Source organism: Lottia gigantea (assembly GCF_000327385.1).
Source record: "Lottia gigantea unplaced genomic scaffold LOTGIsca_88, whole genome shotgun sequence".
Classification (NCBI taxonomy): Eukaryota; Metazoa; Mollusca; class Gastropoda; family Lottiidae; genus Lottia; species Lottia gigantea.
In genome coordinates this window covers 167,248-187,427 of record NW_008710892.1, presented here as the reverse complement: position 1 = coordinate 187,427, position 20,180 = coordinate 167,248, and the positions used below count along the sequence as shown (strand labels likewise).

General features: G+C 32.9%; 1 protein-coding gene across 1 annotated transcript; it reads right to left on the bottom strand.

Annotated features, from left to right (window-relative positions):
- Nucleotides 1-6,819: 6,819 nt before the first annotated feature.
- Nucleotides 6,820-20,058, bottom strand: LOTGIDRAFT_134093 (hypothetical protein; the record flags this gene model as incomplete). The annotated part of the gene is made up of 9 exons (XM_009067966.1): nt 6,820-7,066; nt 7,395-7,512; nt 7,722-7,935; nt 8,286-8,426; nt 8,821-8,916; nt 9,155-9,275; nt 10,105-10,151; nt 10,642-10,765; nt 19,712-20,058. 9 exons carry the CDS (start codon nt 20,056-20,058, stop codon nt 6,820-6,822), a joined length of 1,455 nt encoding a protein of 484 aa, XP_009066214.1.
- Nucleotides 20,059-20,180: the final 122 nt, after the last annotated feature.

Genomic DNA, 20,180 nt, shown 5'->3' with positions numbered 1-20,180 from the left:
TACTCTTCCCCTCCCCCTTTCTGTGAATACTCATCCCTTTTCCCCCTCTCAGGGACTACTCATCCCTTTTCCCCTCCTCAGGGATTACTTATCCCTTTTTCCACTTTCAGTGATTAATCATCCCTTTCCCCCTCTCAGTGATTACTCATCCCTTTTCCCCCTCTCTGTGATTACTCATAACTTTTCCCCCACTCAGTGATTACTCACCCCTTTCCCCCACTCAGTGATTACTCACCCCTTTCCCCCCTCTCATAAATTACTCACCCCCTTTCCCCCACTCAGTGATTACTCACCCCCTTTTCCCCACTTATTGATTACTCATTCCCTTTTCCACCCTTAACAATTACTCATCCCTTTTCCCCCTCTCAGTGATTACTCATCCCTTTTCCCCCTTTCAGTGATTACTCATCCCTTTCCCCCTCTCAGTGATTACTCATCCTCTTTCTCCCCTCTCAGTGATTACTCATAACTTTTCCCCCACTTAGTGATTACTCATCCTTTTTCCCTTTTTCAGTGATAACTCATCTCTTTTCCCCCTCTCAGGGACTACTCATCCCTTTTCCCCCTCCTCAGTGATTACTTATCCCTTTTTCCACTTTCAGTGATTACTCATCCCTTGTCCTCCTCTCAGTGATTACTCATCCCTTTCCCCCCTTTCAGTGATTACTCATCCCCTTTTCCCCCTCTCAGTGATTACTCATCACTTTCCCCCCACTCAGTGATTACTCATCCCTTTTCCCCCTTTCAGTGATTACTCTTCCCCTTTTTCAGTGAATACTCATCCCTTTTCCCCCTCTCAGTGACTACTCGTCCCTTTTCCCCCTTCTCAGTGATAACTCATCACTTTTCCCTCTCTGTGATAACTAATCCCCTCTAAATGATTACTCATCCCTTTTCCCCCACTCAGTGATTACTCATCCTCTTTTTTCCCTTCCCAGTCATCTCTTCATCCCCTCCTGTGAAAATTAAGCCAGGGAATTATTGCTGGAAATGGGAAATATGAAAAACAAAAGAATTTATTGGGTTTGAGTGTTTAATTACTGATCATAAAATTATTACATCGAGCTTTTATCGTCATGTCAAAAAAATTCGCAAAAAATAACCCAGAATTAAATAATATATAAACAGAATATTCATTTACATTGCACTTAATTATCATTTGGACTAATTATCGTCAAAACGGGTCGTTTATTTTAGTATAATGGTCTCTTGGCATGGATTGATGTCCAGTAAAAGCACAGACAGTATCATCATTTCAAAACCCCAAATCTACTTTGAATAAAGATGCATCAATTTAAACATAAATACTGATAATTTCAACTACTCTGATTGGTCAACTCCATAAATGAATTCTTTCTAACCAATCAGAATTGCTGAAATTATCAAGTTATGATGTACTTATTTGTCCGATGTTTTACATTAGACCAACAACGCATACATAGAAACCACGTGATAGAACTCTGATTTACAGGAAAATGAACCATTTATTTTGAAAAATCAATCAAGAATTATTATCCTTAAATATATACCTACAAGTACATCATCAGACAAAAATATCTGTACCTCTAGGGCTAATTCCACCTAACATCAGAAACGATTGCCATGTTTTGGGGTAGAGGATATGCTGATTTAGACAGTTGTTGCTATGGATGGCAAAAATAAATTGCAATTAAAACCTTGAGTTTAACCTATATTTATCACTTTTTCTACCTCCAATTAAAGTAACTTTTGAAATGTTTAGATGACATTAATTTATGTAACTGTCCTGCACCTTAATCGGTTTCTGATTTTTTTTACTGACCTAGGTTCTGCCCCTAATTGGCTGCTGAAGACAGACAACACCATACAGTGTGCAATAAGGGTAATTTTGACAAGAACCTGAGCACGTTTCTAAATAAAATAAAATATCATTCAAGTTGTACAGGACCCTGTTTCTGGTAGATTAACGTACAACCATGTGTAATGTTTAACGTAAGATTAACAATTTGATAACGTCAAAAACTTTCTAGTTTAGTCGTACCAATGATTGAGAAACGGGGTCCAGACAGAGAAATTTGATATGACTAATAAAATATGATTGATTCCACAGAAAGTTACAATTATTATTCAAATTCTTGACAAAAACTCTTACAATTTCATTTCTAAATAACAGAATTTGTCTGGTTGTTAGCTGAAATATCTCAACTGAAAATTCTCATTATGATTCAAAGATCTGATTGGATAATAATGTTGTTAATTAATTAATATGACCAATCAGATATCTTAGAATTATAAGAAGATTTTCAAATCAAGATATTTCCAGTGACAGGCCCAAGTTCTTCAAATAAGTGGTTCAGTTTTGGTTGCGGAATAATTGAATAAAATCATAGAACATTGCAATGAACATGAACTATTAAAACCCTTCCAGTATATTAGATTACACTTTTCAATTGACCAAATCTCATATTTCTAAAATATCCTTAAAGATCATGGGGTTCACTATTAATATCCTAAGTTCATGGTTCATTGTGTCTGTAAACGAATAAATGACAATTTATTCAGGATAGGTAGACAGAGAGAAGAAATGAAATGAATAAAAAAGGCCCTGAAAATAATGTTTATTTACATGCTCACTCCTTTCCAATATTTTCACAATTTTTTTTTCTTGATTTTTTTGGTATTTTTTTTTCTTTTGATCAGCTTATGTACATTATTTTGTAAGTGTGATTCAAAGCGAGGGCGTTTATTCAAAGTTTTCCCCGCTTTTTAAGTTTCAACAGCACTATATACATCTCTTTATATTATTAACAAAAATTTTAACAAAGACACAAAAAAAACGAAAACATTTTTCAACTACACATATATGCTTTTATTATAATTTTAATTTTCTTAAATCCTAATAATGACCTTGGCCTTTACCCTAACATTTCTATAACTTAGTATTTAAGTAGAAAAATTATATTAATAACTTATTTCAAAGATTATTCAATTCAGAATAGAAACAATGTATGAAAATGCACAATAAGCAAAAGTTCAAATCTGTCAGATTCACGCAAAATGGATCTTTAAAATTGTTTCTATTATCAAAATTTTACAATCAGTGAAAATAATACTTTAAAAATAATGAAATGATCTTAGAATACTGAAAATATATTTATTACTTTTTGATTTAGTTTCTTTTTATATGAAACAGAATTGTATCTTATGAGGTATTTTGAATGAAGGACAAATGCAAATTGTATTCCGAAAAGAACATTACACAAAAGCATTTTGTAAAAACAATTTATATATTTGAACAAACAGACATTGCAGTTCTCTATAATGTTTTATAATTGTGAAATTCCATAAGCACGTTTTTGATTTTAATGGTGGTAACTAAAAAGGTCTTCTAATCATGAATATGCTAAAAAAAGAAATTGTTTTATGACTTTTAGATATAGTAATGTACAAGCTTTTCTTTAAATAAATTTTTGACATACATTAACCCTAACTTAACCTATTTCAAACACTACTAAATTTCATTAATCTAAAAGTAAAACCTAGTTACTTAATTATTCCAGATGAATTCTAATCTCTGGTAAATATAAAAAAATTAATTAACCATTTATTTATCTTATAATATAAATTTTCTAGTCTTTCATTAAGAGATCATTTAAATTTATTAATATTAATTAAATGAATCGGATATATTAATGAGATATTAATTATCAACTTTAATTACAGAGAGTTAATTTATTCAAGACATTTTGTGTTAAATCTATAACTCACAAAAAGGTTACTGAGTTTGCAAATTCCGATTTGACATCTTCTAAAATGATGTGGAATGAATTCACCAGCAAGATACGGTATAAACTTACAACTACTTAAAGTTAATAACTACAAGAGGTTGTTCCGAAGATAATAATTCAGTCTTATTTTTAATTGTAAGTTATAAATCCAATACAAAATGTCAAAGACCAATCAAATTTTTAACTTTCCTAATTCTTCAGTTACTTTAAAATATTCAATAAATTAAGTAACAAAATTGTTGAATTTTTAAAAGAGAATAAAAAAACACTCAAATTGAAATCCTTCCTTCGGTTTTATTACTAAAAACAGGGGTTAAAAGTCAGGGGGAGTAATTGTTAAACAGGGTCTGACTGTAGAGTTTACGTCAAGGGTGATAATGATATTGAATAGACCAGAAAGTATTTAGACAGAAATAGCAGCATGTATTTTGGAAAAGTTTTCACAGATTCAAAATTATAATTCAAAAGACCAGTTTTTGAAAAGAACACAAATACAAAGTGAACTTTAAAGTTTGGCACTGATTATCCAGTATTTTTAAAGCAATATTCACATAGACGAGATCATACAGGTGACAAAGTCTTACAGCAGACAAAGATCAGGAAAACAGAATTTACATAAAAGATACAGAAATAAGATAGACCACATTGAAAAAAACAAAATGAAGACAGTTTTCTAAAAATACAGGAAAATAATTTTTAATTTCATTACAAATATCAAAAAGAATGGATAAATAAATACGAAACATCTCACAAATTTCATCATATGTCCATTTTTTTTCTGGAGCTAATTCAATATTTTCTGGAGCTCAACTAAGAGTCAGAAGTCAAATCTAAATTCTACGCGTTATATCTTAGTTTTCACTCAAACTGAACTGGAAATATTTTCGTCTCAGCCTTTATACCTCCGAATGATAACATTTTTTTTTGTTATTTTTTAACTTTTTACAATTTTCAAAAATATTTCTAAAAGCGACCAGAGATATAAAGGTGAGAATTTGAATTGAAAAGTTGGAATGTTGTTTTATTTTTTTGAAGCAACTGAAAATTGGATAAGGCAACATTGTGATACATAATGACACAAAATAATTTGCATTTGAGAAATATTATTTAGAATATCATCATCTGCATAATTAAATTAAATTCACAATTTTTTGCAGAAATTATGTACGATTTGATTTCAGATTTTGTGACAGTATTTGTTGTCAAGGTGACAACGGAGGATATGAGAAATTAAAATACCGGTAGATTTAAAAAGACTAGCGTGAAGATATATCATGGCCGACTTCTTAACATATGGAGTCTTTTTTTCCGCCACTTTTATACTTTTTTCTGTTTATGTACATAATTATTGGCTAGTCTTTTAAAACAAATTAACATAACTTAGTAACAATTAACAGTTTACCACGATCGTGGCAAAAACTAAATAAAATCCAAATACACCACATCCAAATTGTTGTGGCAAAAATTCTCTCGAAGGACGTTCGTAGCCTAAAAACAGCCGTAAATCCAGCATCCTTACTCTGATTGGCTAACAGCCACAACACAGACAGGCTACAATCCAAATCCAAACACTGCCATTGGTTAATTTTGACTTCAGCATCAATCCACGATTTGGAACGATGCCAATTTGAAGTCGTCACACATACGCAGCACATGCACCAATATTGAATATCTTACACCAATGAAAACACACGAAATTTGATGACATCATCACCTATAATTAGCACCTGGAAGATTTTCTTTTCTGATGAATTTGGGTCGTCGTTTACCGCTGGTACGATTAAAGACTTTGTTGTTGGGATGGACGTGAGAATTGTGATTATGTTGACTGCGGTAAACTTTACTTTGGTTGGTTGAAGATGTGTGATGATTGTGCAAGGGTCTGCTATCGTGAGAATGATAGTGATTTGAGTCTGCCGTGGACGAAGTTCGGTCCGAAGAATAATAACTACTAGCACTATTGACTGATGATGAACGTCCGTGAGCTATCGAACGATTGGACGATACGCTACTCGTACTGGTGTCTCTAGATTTCGAGGAGCTGGCCATGTGATCTCTATTGCGTGTGAATTCTCGTACTGGTACGGAGCTAGCTCTATTTTTAGGTGTGGCTTTAGGAACAGCCGAGACATCATTTAAACTACTCGTATCAGAATCCTAAAAATAAAACGCATATATTAAATAAACATGAAATTTTTTAACCAATTGATCTTCTTAGACCAATCAAGCAAAATAAATTTAATATCTTACTGTTTTACACACTCAGAACTAGCCTATTTAGTGCAAATTCTGTAACTTACCAAAGTTATCAGTCCTTTAACCAACCTTCCTTGGGTAAAAAACAGGTAAAAAAAAATTGAAAATATGCGAATGCAGCCTACTGTTATGAACATTTCTCCCATTGTCTGGATGCTAATTAATATTACAAAACAGGGTCAGTTTTAAAAGGTTTTCCCCAAAATTAAAACAGGTAGTCTTTTTAGAAGTGTTTAGCAGGGTTTCTACCCAGAAGACATAAAACCAGACTTACAGTGTCAGGACCAGAACCATTATTGGAACTAGCAGATGATTTATAACCAGAACTGTTTCCACACGAATCAGAATTCTCGCTATCTTGATCAGGTGACGTCCCCGTACCCACATCACGCTGGTTTCTGGATGGAGGCGGATTGTGGTTCATATTAGATCTGAAATAGTAAGATATTATAACTAAACATTTTTATTTTTGATTCCAAATTGACAACCAATCTTGTAGGGCCTTGATTGTTGTCAGTTCTTAATACAAGTATTATTCAGTCATCTCTGTCTAAGGGGACATATATTTGTCTCATCCTAACAAGTAGAAGCTTTTGACAAAATAGGTAGAAAAATAAATATAAACTTCATCTGTCAGAGTCGAAGACTGGATCCTTTGGTTGACCCAGCTAAGCCACCCCACACCCTGGCAAATACAATACTCATAACAGCAGTCAATCCTAGACCAACGTTTTATACAGTCCCAAGGGCTAATCCAGCTTGCCAAAACCCATAACATCAGTTACTACGAGAAAACTTACTCTAAATGTACTTGATGGGATTTTTTATCATTCGGGGTAACAATACTGGCGTAAGTTGGTACCGTTGGTCTGACAACAGTATTAGTAGTTTTCTCTATCGTTGCTATGGTGTTATCATTTTTCTCTTCATTCGAACTTTCGTCCGAGTCAGTCGAGTCTGTGTTTTTACATCGGTATTTCTGACAGATGATATCTCGATATTCCACAACTTCATTTGTTACTCGAATAATTCGACTCAACACACTGAAATATAGACAAATAGGATTAGATTCAGTCAGACAGTGAAATTTTACAATGGTCAAGAAAAGCAAAGAAATGGTTTAATTTTCAGAAAGGGTTTCTAACACTGGCTCTTACTGATGATGTTTTCAAGCAGTCTCAAATAGCAAACTAACTTTGTTGTTCAGATATTCATATATTATGATTTGTTTTTGTGTTGGCACTTAGTCATGTAGAGGCTTTTGCTCCGTGCTCCAAGACAATTTGGTCTTAAAAATGTTTTTAATCTTTTCAGTTCATGACAAACCAAATCTATCTATATCAGATGTATATAAAAATACATTGTGCCTACCTTCCTTTCATAAGACACTGATTTTGTGGAGCTACAGCGTATTGTAAAATTGTAAAGGCGTATTCAAACGCGTGTCGAACTTGCATAGCGCCATACGAACTACGTCCAATATCATTTTCTGAAAAAATACAAATAACATTTAACAGATTGATCAAATAGAGCCATCAGGAAATAAGTCTATAGCCCATAATGACAAAGTGGACGACCAATGCCATACAGTATGCAATGAGGGCATTTTACTGAGAGTAATGGTGACACCTTTTCAATCAGGCATCAATTTTCATTAGGCTGCCAATTCATCTTTTTTCAATACAAAATCCTACTCACTTGGCATAAGGGGGTCTTCAATACACAATAACGAAGGACGGTAGCCACTCTCCATGTTTTTAGCGATTTCTTCTTTCGGTAGATACGCTCCACCCCCTTTAATCCTGATAGCCGTTTTCCAATAGTTGAAATTTCTACCGAACAATTCGAAGAATTCAATCAGTAAAACACCAAGATTGGCTTCGGGAGATCTGGCATCAATTCTTGGATGGAGCTGAAAATAAAATGAAAACAATTCTAGTTTAAATTTACAAAAAACCTTATCACAATTATCATCAACATTGATATCGAACTGTCACAATAAATTTTATTCTTTGTTTAACATTCAGAGTGGCAGCCCAAATATGTTTACCATTTTCTCTTTTCGGAAACAAAGCACCAATGTTTCAGTATCACATGACACCTACACACTCATCAAGGCCTTTGCAATACTTAGAAGTAATGTGCCTGAAGAACCTATTAAACTACACTGTGTGTCAAGACGAAAGGGGAGGGAATGTAGAGGGAATGTGGAGGGAATGTAGAGGGAATGTGGAGGGAATGTGGAGGGAGGGAGTAACGTACCTGTAGAAAGTTGATACACATCAATATTAAACTGTAGGAACTAATACCGCCAGTAAAAACCTCGTTTAAATCACGTTGTAAGAGAAAATGTTTTAATACCAACACTAGGTATTTCAAATTGGGGAATTCTTCCATATATTCCTAGAAAAAACACAAAATATTTCAACATTACTATTTCAATGGGATAATCTGGCAAGCCTGCAGTAAAATGAAATGTGACTTTTAGTTCCTATCCTATCTGGGAGATGACCTACAAAGTCTGTAGTAAAAGGCTAGAACACCATCCTTAATGGCAGAATGAATAAAGACACAATCAGATATCTGCATATATATTTCTTGATACAAAATCATTTAATGTTGAAAATGTACAGTACTATTCATGATCAGAAGTGTTCAAAAGAAGTCCATAAACATACTAAAAATTTTGAAATGGTGTAAGCCTTTCATAGACTGTGTTATAATTTATCACACATGATAGAGTTGCAGTTCTTTCGCAATTAAATCAGACCTGAACTCTGAGAATGAGTATACTTACAGTGATTAAACCAGCACTTTTAACACCACTCATCATATTAAAACTAATATCCACCTGTACATCAGTTTCTTTATCAGTTAATTTTACAATTGGGACCTAAAATACAACAGTTTACTAATGAAAGACATGTATAATACCCAATAGACAGTTTCCAGTGATATTTGAACGGCGTTGAATACTACGAAAGGAAACAAGGTTGAAAAATTGGAATGTTCCATCAAATGCTGTAGGAAAATCTGTAACTCAAGGTTAGTGCTATTATATAATATAAAATAATTTGGGAACTCATTTAAGAATAATTCTGTCCACATGCGAGAAAATTTAAATTACTTACGGATGCTTTATCAAGAACTTTGATATCTTCTGGGTAGGCGATTTCTCGTTTCCGTATTTCATCTCGTAACGACCACAACGGTAGAGTTTTCCATTTACCAAACACCACAAGGTCAATATCACTATAATATAATATCATACTATGTAATACAATGTATCATAATAGATCTTAGCTTATTGTTTACTGTTGAGACATCAAGGGCAGGTGCTATTGCTAATTACCACACTAAACAAGGTTTATAACAAAAACACAAGACAATATTATGGAATATATGTGCTCCTCGCTTCTGTATGTCGTTCAAATCTTATAAACAAGGTTTAATAATGAATTCCAACAATCTGGGGATATTGATTTAAATGTAGTGCCAGTCAGGTCTGAATAGAGCTATGAAATTCTCATCACAAAAGCTATTATAAATGGAGGTTATCTTTTCAAAATAACATTAACGTAAGTATATGTATTTGTGACTAATCACAAAAGCTGGCAAAAATGGCTGGCAGACTGACAATATTGAATCATTTGGCCATTGAAAACAGGATGTAGATCACACTATATAATTTTTAGATCCTATATTTCTCGTACTATCTGTCAACAACACAGGTGAAAAACCTAAGATCCCAGGGCAACAATACTCAACCTTGACTAATCTTACAATTTTCTTCAGAAAAGCTTTCCAAGTAAAGAATTTTAAGAGTTATCATAATTAACTTCCAATTGGCTGAACCTGCTACAGATTCTCTCATTAATGTTCATATTCAATTAGCATATGCAAATTGGATGCAAATGAGGTGAGTGACCTAATCATTTACACTTGTAAAAATGACCAATTTTGCCATATTATTGACATTGACATTTCTCAAGAACAATGATCTGTCAATAATGTCAGTTAAAAACCAACTGGCGTTTTCACAAGATAAAGTGAGAAATTGAATAGATCAGTCGGTACTTACCTTGTAGGTAAATAGAGACCCGTTCGGAAACTTCCAAATATTTCCATCTGAAAAAAAAAGACGACAGATTATAGTTCTAGTTTTTCACTTCATAGCAACTAATTGCTTAAATGTGTACTTTGAAATTCAGGAATTATCAAAACCCACCTTAACAGCCAAAAAAGAAAACCAAACTTAAAATATCAAAATCCAATGGATCTTGACAAGTCCTTTAATGTTCACTGTCATCATTTTGCGAGTAACAGCAGTTAATTTGATTTTTTTTTCAGTTATCGACAAACCATATTTCCATTTAAGCGATATTTGGAGATGATTAATTCCTAATGACTCCATTTTACCAGCTGGTACATAGAAACATTAATAATGGTCAAATCTTCTCAAAAAATAAAATTAAAATTAGAATAAATAAACCAAGTTCTAACAATACAAACCGCCAAACGAAAACCGAAATCCAAACAACATATTGACGAAATATTGGTAGCAACTAATGAACTTTTCACATGAGGAAGTGAACAAACATAATTAAAATTTACAAACCTTTGCATCGGGCCAGAGATCTTCCATGACTTGTCGAATTCTAGAAACAACTTCATTTCTCATTTGTCGTTCCTCTTCACGAGGTGACATGTAACCAAAAAAATCTTTAATTTCATCATGAAGTCTGAAAAATATAGAAATTTCAAAAATATTTATTATCAACTTCTAGTATTTTATATGACTAGAACACTAATCACAACACTAGTTTATCTTTCAAAAATACAATAATACAATACAACTCCAAGCTATGGTTCTTTAAGATTGTAAAGTATTCTGATAAAAAAATTTGTCATGATAATTGGGGGGTTTTGAGACGTAGGCCAGGAAATTAGAATGTGCAATAAAAGTGGGCCTGATATACACATGTACGAAAAAAATCCCTATACTATCTGTTAAAGTGAGAGACAGGTTATGAAAACTACTGAAGCCTCTATATATAGTTATCTCTATATCATAGTACAGTATAGAATTATATAGGTAAGAGAATGAGTAATATAGACAATAGTATAAGATATAGAAAGTAATGACATCTGGTTCTATTACCATCACTATTATCATAGTGGTTGGCTACTGGCTAGGTATGAAGCATATTGGATATCATTACTATGTCCATACTATTAAGTCTATTAAAGATTATAAATCCTTCACTTCCAATAGACAAGAAAGTGGACAGCTAGAAACATATCATTGGAGATCGTAAATCATATACCAAAAGTCAGTATAGCCCAAACCCTGTGTTTCCAAAAGTAGTCTACTTAAGAAAAAATCTACAGTATCATTACACAGACAATTTGATAAGTGTTGTACTGACAAAGATAACACAATATTTTAACCAACTGTAGGTCTATTAGTACTGTTGAAACTGTTGAGAACTTGGCAAGTGTTTATATAAACTAGTGTTTGATACAGGAGATATAAATTATGATATAGTTATATACCAATAGACATCATAATAACTCTAGTGATACATTGTTATACTTAGTGTCTTATTCTAATAGTCTAATTGCTGGTGAAATAAGAAGTTTGACATATTCTGCAATATGCAATGAGGGACACTTTCAAATGAATTGGCTTATTGGGGGCTTGGATTGACTAGACAGTGATTGATATAATGGAATTCAGCAACATTAAATATTTTCAAGAGTACAATTATTTTAAAACAAACTCTTAAGGCGACAAAAACAATAACCTGTATGAAAATAACATCCCCATTATCAGTTTGAAATTATGTGTTAAAAAAACTACCTTAAAACTTATATGTTAAGACATTTAACCACAGTTGACAGTCAATTGAGGCCCAGGAACATGGATAATTTTTAACTTGTAAACAATTTATGTTTGTTACAAGATTTTTCTAGAATTTTTCAGTTTGATGTTGGTGGTTATCGAGGCGTGAAGTTGATCTGAATTTCGTATTAAACAATGAATCATTGAAACTAAAAGTGAAAATAAAAAATGACCAAATAATAAATGGATTAAAAAGAAACCGAAGTGAAATTCTGATCAATATGAGAGAGATTAAGGCAGGTCAAGGTTGCCTAAGTGATAAAAAAACATTATTTATCATTGATTAAAACATACCAGTTCTTTCTCTACACAAACAGATTCATATTGCTTTCGTCCTTCAAAATACTACAATTTCAGACATGCATGCCAAGTATTTTCTTTTACAATTTTTTTCAAACAATTCTTGTGCAAAAGACTAAAATATTTAGGTTCATTAGAAGATTTTTTTTCCAGAGGTTGCATTAACAATGCCCCGGTTCAATCTAAATCAAGATACACAATTCTGATGACACAGTCAGTGCTTTTGCAAGGTTGATATTGGCTTTAAACGAAAATCACCCCCCTCCACCCCATCACCTATAACAGACTGTTGTTATCAGGAGTTGAGAATATTTAAACCCATTAACATCTTAAACCATCACCGTTCCTCCCCACCCTTTCATCTCCCCACCCTCAAACTTTAGGGGTACCGTATGAACTATAATTAATGTTCACCATGGCATTCACTGTAGAAACCCCCTCCACCATTTCACCATGTTAACTATACCCCTCACTTCCCCCAGTCTGTTCCCTACCCCCAATACAACATCATATACATCTCTCAAAGTTCAGCCTATTAAGCCTACTACAACACTGAACGTACAGATACCCCTCCCCCAAATACTGTACAATACCAATACACCCCCCCCCCTTCCCCAAATACTGTACAATACCAATACAACCCCCCTCCCCCTACCCCTCAAACAAACACTTCTCTCATAGTTCAATGACAGGTATTCAACCTATTTAGAAGTACAATAGCTTGAGTGTAGAGATAAATGTCAGGTCTAGTAACAGCTATATTAATATACTCTACTATACATTCTGATATACACATAGTGTTACAGTGAGGGGGCGGGTGCACATTCTTTACCTACACATATAGCCACTAATATAGGTCAGTCTACAGCAAGGCAGGGCTGTGGATTAGTTCTTCTAGACAGTCATGTCTGATCTAAACTTCAAAATGTATGAATATGATAGTTGGACATTTTTAACATAATGAGAAATTTTTATATGAATTTAATTCTTACCAGTCATGTCCGTTTGAAACTTTAAAATATAAAAGTTCTGATTTCTTTAATAAGTGAATTTTTTAAATATCACTGAGCAAATTGCCAAAAGTCTAAAAGCTTTGACTGTGACAAGATTTTTCAATCACCAGCCCAAGTCAATGACCTACAGGTCATCCACCAAATAAATCTTATCAAGTGGTCAGATTGAATTATTGTCTAACCTGAGGAAGCTGTTAAACTTTTATATCTGTGATTATTATCCTACTATTTATTAGTAGGTCTACCTATTTTGAGAATCATGATAAGCTCCCAATTGATTTGATATAAGGGCCATTATAAGATTTTTATTAACTCTCTGATTTGTCTGAAGGACAGGACTGCATTTTTCAGATCTTGAGTTTATTAGTTCAGTTTGGATAAACTGGACCTCGTTCCTCAAAAAGTTTACATTTAGAAAAGTCAAAACTTGTGACAAATTTGTAAGATTTTTCCTTAGAAGGACCCTGGGTTTGAATTTTCCCTTTTGAAATTTTAAAGCAACTCTCAGATGTTAAGCTTCTTAAGCCTGAAAATATCCAGGTAACAGATAACATCGTTGGCAGGTATCTCTACTCTTACCTATTATTATATATTAACTGTTATATCTACATGTAGTTTTATCTCTATCATATTACATACTGTAGGTAGATACGTAGACCAGGTGGATATTCAATGACATTGTTTTTTTATAAATGAAGTAAACAAGTTTGTAATTAACAACTGTAGTGATTGTGACAATTGTTACGTTCTCTGATTTTCATTACATAAATCAATACCTAGAAAATTAATTTAAATTTATTCATACTGAATATTTCTCAATCATGAATAATTCTGTGTAAGCTTACATCATAAAGTTTTAAAATTACGATTATATTTAGATATACTCCTAAAATTAAGATTGGTTAATATTATCACTTTAATAACAACAACATGAGAGTTCTTCATATTGTCAGAATGAATATTTAAGACTCTACGCTGTTTCTGACACATCTTAATTACAAACTACATTCACTCTTGTAGGCCTACATGCCGAGTGTAGTCTATAAGATATATAGAATATTCAGAGCGAATTCTCAAATGTATTCAACAAGTTCAAGTTCCCTTGACTCGGTTCCCAATTCAAAATAATGAAACTCTTAGTCTTATCTTAAGAGCTATTTTGTATCAGGATTTTAATCAAAAGCACATGTTGAAAGCATAAGATGCAAACCGATCAAAATAGCTGTTAATATAATTGAAATATAATCATAAACCATCCCTTTAATTCTATATTTAAAGTCAAGGTAACTGTACCTATAATTTGTATAATAAATCAACTGCCCCTAGGGTAGTGTATATGATATTTTAAATTTAGTATTATAGTGAAATATTTAAAACTCTCCAGGGCGTGATTAATAAATCCCAGTCATTGACATTTGCCTGTCAATCACAACACCTACAACTGTCACTATTCACTACAAATATTCAACACTTTCTAGAACACCTGATACCAGTCTTTATCAACTCAACATCCTGTCACAGAGTCCAACAAACTAACTCACTCATTATTCGGTATTATTCTTTAACACATGTCCAGTAAATGAATTCATGAAATCATTGCGTGAAATACATGTAGATTATGGAAAGAGTAGAAAAAAAGAAGAGAACGCACAAAGTACAGTACTTCTGCAAACAAGATTTGCTTTTAATTTATATAACTATTTCAATGATTGCAATCTCTCTAGTCACATTGTTACAAGTCATCCCCCCTCCCCTTCTACATATCTAAAGTCAAGAAACAAGGTTTATGTTTGATGTGGCCCCAAACTCCTACAAGTCCAGAAACAAGGTTAATATTATGAAGTGGCCTATGATAGAAGTTGTCATAATTTAGTTTGATCATCTATCATCACTATAAACTAACAGGACATTAACAATTGACTATACAACATAACTCATAGTCTAACTTGACCCCCAGCTTGACCTCTATAGATCTATCTGACTAATAGACTGACTGTAATAATATATACATACATAGATATTGTTATAATAATCTGGTTGAAGAGAACTACTTATATACTATTAATATTTAAAGGAACTTAGTTTATCAGTGACAGAAGTCATACTATGCTTTTTATATACCAGGGCAACCATGTACATCCCCTTTAAAGGGAGAGGTTTGCCATTTTTGAGGATTGATTTGGGTCATAAACCAATGTATAGTCTTCAGAAGTACCGGTACTTATGCACTCATATGGATTTGAAGGCTCAAATTTGATGATGAACTGTGCACACTAAGCTAAAATAATGTTCGTTTCTGAGACTAAGGTATGCTAGATAAATTTGATGTCCAACTTGTCCCTTTAAGATCTCAATTGGTAGTTTACAACAAAAACTTGCTGCAAATTTAAGCCATGTACTGCCAAAGCAATTCCAAACAATTGTATGTTTCTAAAAATTAAACAAGTCTACTTATTATAAATTTTTGTGGCTCCTGAAAAATAAATATCACAATCACTGATACAGGCACGTTGTAGCTATCTTCAGACATGACTGGCAAATAGAACCAAATCAACAGTCCTGCTTACTTATCTAATCTTAGGTCATAACATAGTTGTCTAAGTTGTCAAGGGGATAAAATATGTGTCAAAGAATTCAGAGATAATCCTGTTTAATCCCTACCTGAGATTTTTACCAGAAATCACCTGACACCTGATTGATCTTGTGATTGATTATTGATCTGATTTAAAACAATGGCTAATATTTTAACACCAATGACCAGTCACTGACCAGTCAGAGTCTAGACATAAAATTCATGTAAGTTTTAAAACAAAAAAGGCCAATAAAGAATGCTTCTGCCCATAAGATGTATGTTAAACTTTGGGAGATTAATCAATATTTGCAAGGAAAACAACTTGGGTTTTGTGAGTCCTTCTTATTAACTAGTCCTTCACCAATCATCTTGGCATCAGTAATAATCTTTTCAACATAGTTGAAAACCAGGCCCCGTATTCTCAAACGATCTTAGCGCTAGGATGTCCCAGGTTCTTATCTTCTAACATTGATTCTAGGACATCCTAGCGCTAAGGTTCGAGAATACAGGGCCTGGTCATGGTCAAACATCTTGGTATAGAGATCTTTCTCATATTATTATGATAGATATTCACAGATAAGGTGGAATTTGTCAACAGGAGTGTCTTCCTTTCAAATTCAACTTTTTTCAAACATAGAAAGTATCCATTGGTCAGAAATTTCAAGGTCAGTGTAAGGTCAAAAGGCAAATCAGACTTGTGTATTTTTTTACCAGGTGACATGTCTAGTACACAGCTGGTAAAGAGAATATAAACTATTTATTTTATAGGTCTACACTGGCTTACTGGATCATTATTTTCGTATCATATATTTTTATTATCCCTAGTGCTGTGCAACATAACCTGTTTTAAAAGAAGTTGTTTCATGTTACACTTACAGAACACCAGGAGAAAACCTGAGAACTTTTATGACCAGTAGTTACCATACGACACTTCACTGATAGTTGATAAAGTGGTGACAGATCATCACTTCTACAATGACAGAAAGTGAGTGGCGAGTTTAGGTAGGTATAAGCTTGTAAAAGAAACAAGACATTGTGTTGTATTCGCCGATAATCAAAGATTCACAACCCGCAACTTGTGATCTACATCTACTTATAAACAATTGCATCCAATTCAAAACATAAGCTATCACACAAGCGGACCACTGTGTTGTTAGTAGGCCTGAGTAAAGAATAATACCTGGTATGACTATATTGTTAGTAAGAGTAGAATGCTGTCAAGAATCTAGTTTATCTGATCATTATCTTAGTTTTCTCAACCAATCAACACTAGCATCTGATACCTTGGCTTTAATATGCCCTACTATTCAAGTCAGTTGAATTCATAGATTTTAACTCTCAAATTCACTGCTCCTATCAAGTTTTCTTCATCTATTCTTAGACTTTAGTTCAGATAAGCTTATTGAAATATTACCCCCTATTGTCATGGAAACCAGCTGTTCTGATGCCTATTTTGAATATGAAATAACATGTACCACAGAAATGAATTCTTGTCAATGAAAGTTGAATGCTGTTTCCTGTATATTTAAATCTTAGAAATTATTACTTAGTAAAACATAAGATATCAGTTTTCAAATCTTAAATGCAATAGGGCATATTCCACTAACCCAGATATCTTGTTTACATCTTTTTATCTCTTTGATCCAATCAGCAAGCTAGATACTGCCAAACAAAACAATATTAACCAATAGAATTACAGAATACTCATTCCTTTCATGGTTCAGTTCTTACTCAATGATGTGGAAAGACATGTACACACAATGCATTATTGAAAGCCCCATGCCCTTAACATGGATAATAAAATTTTAACTGTCAAATTTTTAAAGGGCTTCTTTGATCTTGTATTCAAAGTGGTTCATTTTTTACTCATAAATATTCAATAATATTCAGTCTAGTCATAAAAAACTCTGTAATATTTATCATAAAATATACACCTCTTTATAAAAATCATTAAATTTCACTTAATAATCATTCAAGTCAAAATAATTTGTTTCATTTATTTTCAGAGGGCTGCTTAGCTCATTCTCGATACAAACTATCAAAAAATCAAGAGAATTATAACTATCATTACATCTAATGTGTAATTTGTGTTGAAACGTAATTTGTGTTAAAACATAATTTGTGTTGAAACGTTGTAATTTGTATTGAAACGTTAACATGTTTAGAAATCTTAATAAAGATATTATTCCATAATATTGTCTTGTGCTTATGATTTAACCAAGAAGTCATTTGAATATTTTCGTAAAATAGTAATTATGTAATCTTGGCATGCGTCATTCGTCAACTGTTAAGAATTTGTTTTATTCAAAGCTATTAATTTTATGTGTTTAATTTACAATTGAATAGATATGAAATCAAAACTAAAAGTAGAAATTCTGAGTAACTTCACTTCTAGGAATTAATCAATAGACATGTCAAGTTGGTATGTCAATCACAATGAACACCTGAGATAAGAATTTACTTTGATTTACCTTCGTTAATCACCATGGATTACCTTGTTTACCTGACGCTCTGTTACTATAAATAACTCAATTCTAATCAAACTTTCGTCAAGTGAATACTGAATGAGTCATTTTTTACTATTTGAATAAACTCAATTAAAATTCATATAAAAATTCTACGCAATTTAAGGGTGAAGTAAGTTTAAAGTGTGTGACAAATAGCAAAATGGCTACGGTAGCTGTAGTAGATGTACTGAATAAAATTTCACTGCACTTAGATTTGAATAATACTCATTCCACAATCTTACGTACGTTGTCAAAATTATTCCAATCCAAGTATGTTGTGAAATATTTTAAAGGAATGTAGAGGGTTTCTAGTCTATTGAAGTTTGAGAATTTGAGACACCTGTAGCTTCTATCTACAATTCGCCAAGAAATCTGGGTACTCACTTCATGTACAAGGCCAAGATGTAGAAATTTCTAACTAAGCTAAACAATGCAGTGATCATGTTGGTTAGCTTACAAATCCAGTAGAGCGATTTTTAACTTTTCTCAAATCTTTACTTTTTTTAGGTCAGAGATACACAGTGTGTATTTGTATAAGAACTTTCAACCCCCCTTAAAAAATTGAGCTGATAACAACTAAAGAGCAAACCATTACCCAACAACTGGTCATTTTACAGGATTTAATTCTTTTCGATCTTTTTAACATGAAAATTAGATTAAATTCTAAATGTATCGACAGACATTTTGATGAAGCGATAGGCCAATACAATGTCAAATTAGCAGTGAGCAGAACCAATTTAATTTTTCATAGCCTACATTACATAGGGTAAGCTTATAGAAAAGCTACATGAAAAAGTCCCAAAAAGTTGAGCTCATAACTGTGTTAGAAAGCACAATCAAAAGTCTAAGAAATGTACAATTTGAGAAATTATGAATTTTTTTATAAAAATTAGTCTTCATTGTGCTATTTGAAATGAATAATTCAGTTTCACAGTCAAAACATGAATTTGTTTTGTCATAAAAATTTTCAAGTTAGGAAGTCTTGCTTATGAAACCATTTAATACCGGAAGTACAATATTATTACCTCCCCTTTCATGGAGATTCCAAAAACCTTGAAATTCTGAACACAATTTACAAAATATTTATATGTAATCCGATTCAATTTTTTCGATACAAATATAAAATGTTTACTAAAGAAAAGAAAATCAAAAACCCCATAAAGATAGCCCCAACAAAACCCGAGAATTTTGATCTAGAAAATTCGAGACGAGGGTCGACATCAAACCATGTCGGCTTCCGATTTCCATCACTGACTAAAAATGGAAGTGTTGTGCAATCGTAGGCGGCTTGTTCTTCAATGAAATAACCTAAATTCATATCAGAATTTTACAAAATTAAAACACAACATACAAAACTAACCAAACTCAAAGATAGAAACTTTATAACTTACCCTGAAAGATCGGGTCTGTAAGTTTTTCCTTTCACAAGCCAAGGTGTGAGACCGCCATGTTCCCGAAGTAAATGTTTATCAGCAGAGTGATTTAAACCATAAGTACTGGCCCGATTTTCACGTTTCCTTTTCTGTGGTGCGTAATGATTGTTGGAATTATGATATCCATTGTTTCTGTTGTGGTTATAATGTCGATAATTGTCATTAAAAGGTAGAAAATCCCTGTTGTGGTCCGAATTGTTCAGATACATTTTATCCACGCCTAGTTGGGCTTCCCAGTTTCTCGCCCAGAATTCATGTGCGGGTCCCAGCTGTTCAGGAGTGAACCAGGCGATTTTTGGATCCATCCAAAACGGCTAGGAGCTGCTTCAAATGACAGTAATAAACTGTCCCCTAGTCCCACACTAATTCGTTCACTGACCTTCGGGTGTTGAGGGGATGAAATACACAGACTTTTTCAAATACACTG